The sequence below is a fragment of the Mustela nivalis genome (genome assembly GCF_964662115.1).
Source record: "Mustela nivalis genome assembly, contig: HAP1_SCAFFOLD_442, whole genome shotgun sequence".
In the NCBI taxonomy this organism is placed as follows: domain Eukaryota; kingdom Metazoa; phylum Chordata; class Mammalia; order Carnivora; family Mustelidae; genus Mustela; species Mustela nivalis.
In genome coordinates this window covers 551,357-557,864 of record NW_028136213.1, presented here as the reverse complement: position 1 = coordinate 557,864, position 6,508 = coordinate 551,357, and the positions used below count along the sequence as shown (strand labels likewise).

The following is a 6,508-nucleotide window of genomic DNA, read 5'->3' as shown; positions in this document are numbered from 1 at the left end:
CAAAGGTCTGTCTAGCACAGTGAGCGGGTAGGAGTGTCAGGCCTGGGAGGGTGGAGGGATGACAGAGCTACAGGGCTTGCAGTAGAGAGGGGATGTGGCTTGGCTACTTGTGTCCCTTACCTGCCCTCAATGGCCCTTTGTGACCAGACCACAGCTCTGTGATGTGGGCATGGGGCTTGTGTCTGTATGGACACACCCAGGGCTCAGTTGTCTGAGGGCAGCAGTGCGATCAGTCACTAACTCTCAGGGCTCAGTTACCTGAGGGCAGCAGTGCGATTGGAAAATAATTCTTTCCAGAGGGAAGAGATAATTCTCCAGAGATGGAGAATTATCTCTTCCCTCAGGAATTCCTTACGGATGGTTGGCTGAGCTCCAGTCCCACTCTCTGGGCAGTTAATGCCATCTTTGCCTTTGTGTGCGGACTGGGGCTCTTCGTCTTCATACTTTCGTATTTCCAGCCTGATCCGTCCTCACCACGAGGCAAGAAACATAGGAAGAGCAGGAAGGTAAGGAACCCTTGGCCCAGAGCCAGCAGAGTGTAACTCTATCATCTTTTCTATTATTCTTTCCACTTTTCCAAGTCACTGGAGAGACTTCTGAAATTGGAAAGAATAGAATGGGTATTCTCAGGAGAGAGTAGAGCACCATCCATCCAGGACAAGACAGACCAGCCAATGGTTAGAGGGACATGAGGATTTCTCCCTGAAGATCTCGGGTCGGAGTCCAGGTGTGGTGGAGGGGTCCAGGGCAACGTCCCAAACACAGTGACCGGTGACTAAGGACCGGAGGTTAAGAGCTGCCTCTCTAGCAGAGGTCAGGCCCCTGAGCATTGGGTCATCTGCTGCTGGGGTGGGGGTCCCAGCCTCCCCGTGTTTTTTTTTTATCTCAGTACCAAGTGGAGCCACGGAGAAGGAGCAATGGAATCAAATATCAGACCATGAAAGGTGAGTGTCCGCCATTCACCCCTGCGTGCCCCAGTTACACTGTGCCCCCCGCTCTGAAAGCCCAGTACCACCATCTCCAGGACACCAGAGCCTAAGCCCATCCCTCAGGAAACAGAGCCCTGGGTGGGGGTTGGGGGCTCTGAGGAGGGAGAATGAACCCGCAGGCTTCCCAGATTCTGCACCAGAACGAAGCCCTGAGGGGCTGGAAACTGATATCCCTCACCAGGCACCCCAGGGCCTGGACTGGGTGCGGGACTTCCCACTCCCACTGTGGACAAGCTGTTCAACTCTGCTTAGATTCCTCTGGAGGCTACAGTAGTCCTTCTTCCCCCAGCAAGCTCATGAATGAGGAAGCACTTTGGAAAAGACAAAGCGATCCCCATCATGAATCCTGTAATCTCCATGCAAGCATGTGGCCTTGGACAGTGCTGTTTGGGGCTCCCAAGTCCAATCCCCCTAAGGTCTCCCCTAAAGGGACATTGTACCCAACCTCCTGTAAGATCCCTGGACCCTGTCTTCTGCTGTGACCCGGTCTCCTGCTTCCAGGTTTCAGAGAATTTCTGAAGAATCTAGAAGAGGTTCAGGACCTATTCTCCCTTCTGGAAAGGTAAAGAATCTGCCCCCTTCTCCCCTGGGTGGGCCTTCCCGAGTCTATGGTGTGACCCCTAGGCTGCAGGGAACAGCCTCTGGGTCTGTTTGCAGGGGCTGGGAGGAGCTGTGGGGACAGACTGTGACCAAAGCCCGGGGCTGAGGGACAGCAGGAGCATTGTGATGTGGGCATGGGGCGTGGAGGGCCATGGGGACTGCTCCCAGCCCCAACTGCTACAGCAGCAGCTCATGCCTCCTGTCTCCCACAGCCACCTGGAGAGGCTCTCTGGCCAGGGGGGCTTTCACCAGTTCTTACGTCAAGCAGCCCCTGGACAGGTGCGCCGAGGGATGCCAGCTAGAGCCCGTCAGCCATGCAGGGAGCCTCTGAAAGATGCTGCTCCCGCTGTGGCCCCATCACCTGCCCTAACTCCACTGACGGGGTCCCCTCAGCCTCTGGCCTCCACCCTGCCAGCAGGACCAATGTCCTCTTCAATTGCTGTTGCTTCACACTCCTCCCTGACTACTTCCTGGCTAGCAGAGCCTTTCCTCCCCCGGGATGGCTTTCCACACCAGCCACTTGCTCTTCCTCCTTCCCCACCATGTCTCCCTCCTTCAGAGGCCTCCCCTGGGCCTCTGACAGCCTCCTTGGCCCCAGAGTGGCCGGACTCTCCTTTGACTCTCCCTCAGTGTGACTCAAGGGCACCCCTGCCGTTCCCCATCCCACAGAGCTCGGCTCCACACACGCCCTGCTCAGCTGACAGGTCAGCTTCTCCTGTCCCAGCCATCTCGGGCCTGGCCCGCTCACACTGCCCCATTTCGGCCCTGTCCTGGTGGCAAGCGGCTGCCAATGCCTGGAACCTGTCCACCTCAACACGCCTGGAGTCCCATCAAGCACCTGTGTCCCATGGCCCACCAGAAGCCTTGTTCTGGGGAGACCCCACACACAAACAGGAAGAGACTAAGATCCCCCCTTCCATCAAACCGGACGTCCAGAAGATTCTGGAGATACTAACTGCCAAGAGAAAAGAACTGAAGTCTTGGAGGGAGAAGGACAAGAAAGAAAAGTCAAAATACCAGCTGACCTCTTTCGGGAGAATGTTCAAGTCCCCAGGTGACAGGCAGGACACCATGGGCCGCCCATCCTTCTGGAGCATGAGGGGCAAAGCAAAACAGCTGCTTGGCCCTGAGAAGCCCCCACATCCCAAGATTCCAAGGGACAATTTGGAGCAGAAATGCCTCCAGCTCTTCTGGGGTCTCCCCTTTCTGCACAGCGAGTCCCTGGTGGCCACTCTCAGAGTGACTGATTTCCCACTGGAGTTCCCGTCTGTCATATTCAATGAGCTCTCTCATGCCTTGCCACTCCAGATTCAAGGCAACATGACTCCAAGCCTCTCCCTGACCCACGACTTAAATCACCCTTTGGCTTGGCCCCAACCCCTCCCTCAGACTCAGCCCCAGCCCCTCCCTGTGACTCAGCCTCTGCCCCTCTCTCTGACTCAGCCCCAGCCCCTCCCTGTGACTCAGCCTCTGCCCCAACCCCTACCTCAGACTCAGCCCCAGCCCCTCCCTCTGGATCAGCCCACCAGGAGCAGCACAGTCGAGAAGCACCCAGAGAAGGACCTGAGAGACCATTTCAGGAAGTTGGGGCAGTTCAGAGAGGGTCAGATGCCTTTGGATGTTCATCCTTCCAGGCTTGCTGCCCACCATGCCTTGGACCATCCTGGAAAGCCACGCCCTCATGGGAAACCTGGAAAGCCAGTGCTTTCCAAATGCTGGGAACCCACCCACGATTTTTCCATCCTCAGTCCATATGCTCAGCGGATGCTAGAAGCACATATCATGAGGCTCAGTGTGAAGCACCGGTGGGGCCTCCCCCTCAAGGTTCTCAAGACTATAAACCTCTTCAAGTTGAAGGGCTTCATCCTTTCCCAGTCCTTCCCTTCCTGCTCAGCCACCTGCATATCCAAGGCTGGCTTGGGCACCAAGTTCGGGGGAAATCCTCCTCAGCCCTATCAAGGACAGGTGATGAAAGAGTCTTATGCCACATGGGGAGGTCCCCTCAGTGCTCCCCAGCCTACGTGTAAGGAAATCCAGCAGGCTCTGGAAGGGAACTCACCTGGGGGTGCTCCTCTGGCTCTACAGGGGCCCAGGCCACCTTCTCGGACCTTCACATACAGCTTTGTGGGCAGAATCTGGCACAGTGAGACTGCCTCTAGGACTCTTATAAACAGCAACTTAGAGTCAAGTCCAAGTCCAGGATCGGCCACAAAGGAGCCAAGGAGGGTTAATGGGGGTCGGGCCTCACGGGACGTGACCATGCTAGAGGTCAACTTAGAGCCCCAGAATTTGAGTGCCAAAGAGCCCGGGGAGGTGCGGGTGTTCAAGGAGGACCCTGCCTGGGGAGTCACCTTAGAACCCCGTGTGCTGGCCAACAACCAAGGCCTCCGTGGCAAGCTGAGATCAGGGTCTGCAGGGAAAAGTGACATCCCCCTACAACATACAAAGTTGGTCATCCGAGACCCCAAAGAGCTATGCCTTGAGGCACAATGCAGGGGATCGGAGCCCCGGAAGTTGATGGAGTCAGAGAACCGGCCTCGTGATGCCACCCCCACCATGCTCCTTCAAGACTGTGAAACTGGGGTCCTCTTTCAAGACTGTGCGACGGAGAGTCTCTTTCAAGACTGTCAGTCCAACATGTTCCTCGCTGCCAACATCTTGGCTGCTCAGGGATCACTGTCTGGCTTCCAGAGCAGGTCCAGTGAAGACACATCTACTTCTGAGGTGCTGCATGGCCAAAGATCACATGAGCAGAGCCCCCACAGGCAGCTAGGACCCCTGGGACTGCAGCACCAGTGTAAGAGCCTGAGGAAGTCATGTGTCCCCTGTGAGGAGAGAGAGAGCTCCAGGAGGTCCCCCTTGAGAGAGCCTGCCAAAGGGTTGTCAGAAATGAAGTTGCTCCAGATCAGTGAAGTGAGACGTCCAGCCCAGAGCAAGGAGTCAAGAGAGGCCTCGGGAAGCAAGGCCTGTGAGATCTTGCTGAAGAAGGAGGAGGCGCCTCCGGAAAACTATTTCAGGAGAAGGATGATGCACTTGCTCCAGTGGTTCTTTCCCAGTAGACGTAGAGGACTGGAAGATTCCATTCAAAAGGGCAAGGCTTCATCATCCCAGGGCCGGGGACAAGTCATGGGCAGGTCAGCCATGGACAGCGCTTCTGCGGAGGCTCAGATGGTCGTGAGGGCTGTTAGGCGGGTCTTACAGGAGAAAGTGTTGCCATACCAGGGACTCAGGTTCCCAGAGGTCGGCTGGTGCAAAAAGGATCTCCAGGCTTTGGCAGACCCCGATGTCTGCTACCAAAGAGTTCTCTCCTACCAAGAGCAGAGGAGAGTAATGAGGGACACAGTGAGTCCACAGGGCACCACCAGGGCTCAGAACTATGCCAACAAGACCAAGTGCATCGAGTGGCCCTTCCCCACCAGGGTGCCAGAGTGCCCAAGCAGACCCTGCCAGAGTGGGTCCCTGGTGCCGGGCCCTTCAGGCCGCACCCTGCAGGCCGACTACCCCAGGCACTCCCTCCTTAAAAAAGACAGTTCACCTGGTCAGCGACTGTGTGCTTCTAATGCCTTTCCTGGCAGGACAACTTTCCTCCAAGAAAAAACACAAACGGTGCAGAGAAAAACTTTTTCTCACATTAGTACATCATCTATGGGCTAATGGCGTCTTCATGCCACAGTTACTTAGCTTCCCCAAAATAAATTTTTTTTTTCCCCTCATGAGTGGTGATGGCTTCTGTGTGTGCCCTGCTGTTGTGGGAGGGAAGGATCAGGGTCTTCTCTCCCCGAGGACCTGCTTTGGCTTCCAGAATGAATGGGGCTTGGAGGACGGTTTATCTCGGGGTCCACCCCCACCCCCTTCCTCCCTCTTCTTCAGTTTCCTTGACAAGGTGAACAAAACCCAGACTGGGACCTCGCACTGCCCATCCTCTCCTGCTCTCCCTCCACCTGGAGATTGTGTGGCTTTAGGGAGGGTTTGCCGAGGCAGAAATCCCTCACAGGCTTTAGGAAGGATGGAATCCTAGATTAGAGTGGGGCCTGCAGTTGGGAGACACATGGCTGGCCTTGAGGGCAGAGGTGAGAAATCCTGCCCCACCCCCTGCAGTCTCCTGCGGGGAGTAGTGGAGGGCCACCCTAGGAGCCTTCTCACCCCAGAGAATCCCATCTTAGCGCCCTCAGCTCCTCTTCTCACACTCAGAGCCGCAAGGGACAAGCTCGATCCCGGAGCTGAGGGTGTGTGGGGCGTGCCACAGAGATCCCCAGGGACCCAATGCCCAGGCCCAGGGCACTGAAGGGGACTGCCCACCAGCACCCCCTTCCCCTCTTGGGGGATTGAGGGAGTGTGGCTGTGGGCAGGGGTCCCGGTACTGAGGGTGGGATGCCAGGAAGGAGGTCAAGTGACAGAGTGTGCCCATGCCTGATGTGAGGACTGAAGACCCTTGGTGTCCCACTGCCACCTATGTGCCCTGGGGCTGTCCCTGCAGGGTCTGTGCCCCACTGCAGCTGCCAATTCCAGGGGTGGGGGAGTTGAGGGAGTGGGGTGGGGGTTGTACAGAAGCCACCTGAGCTCCCACACAGACAGACAGGTGCCCAGAGGCAGCAAGGCCTTCAGGCAGAGAAGTTAATTTCTGCATAATTTGATAAGCTTGTAGGACTGGGGGCCCCAGACAGACTTGTGGTCTGTGACCCTTATGTACATGTGTGGCCCAAGGATGGCTCCCAGGAGACTGGTGGGGACCACTTCCCCTAACCCCTCCCCTAACCCCTCCTCCAATGACTTCTCTAACCCCTACTTTAGCCACACCCCTAACCACTCCCACCTTCAAAGGAACCAATCCATGTGACTGATGAAGAGCAGGAAAGTTTCTTGCTGTTGTCTGCTTTGTAAAACAAGGTTGCTTGTTGCCACCTCTCTTCTGTATTATT

At 56.4% G+C, this 6,508-nt stretch overlaps 1 protein-coding gene across 1 annotated transcript; it reads left to right on the top strand.

Annotated features, from left to right (window-relative positions):
• Positions 1-1,558: 1,558 nt before the first annotated feature.
• LOC309857155 (spermatogenesis-associated protein 31E1-like) lies at positions 1,559-5,243 on the top strand (the record flags this gene model as incomplete). The annotated part of the gene is made up of 2 exons (XM_082749988.1): positions 1,559-2,954; positions 3,081-5,243. The coding sequence occupies exons 1-2, from the start codon at positions 1,716-1,718 to the stop codon at positions 5,241-5,243; spliced, it is 3,402 nt and encodes a 1,133-aa protein (XP_082606114.1). The 5' UTR covers positions 1,559-1,715.
• Between the last annotated feature and the right edge of the window lie 1,265 nt (positions 5,244-6,508).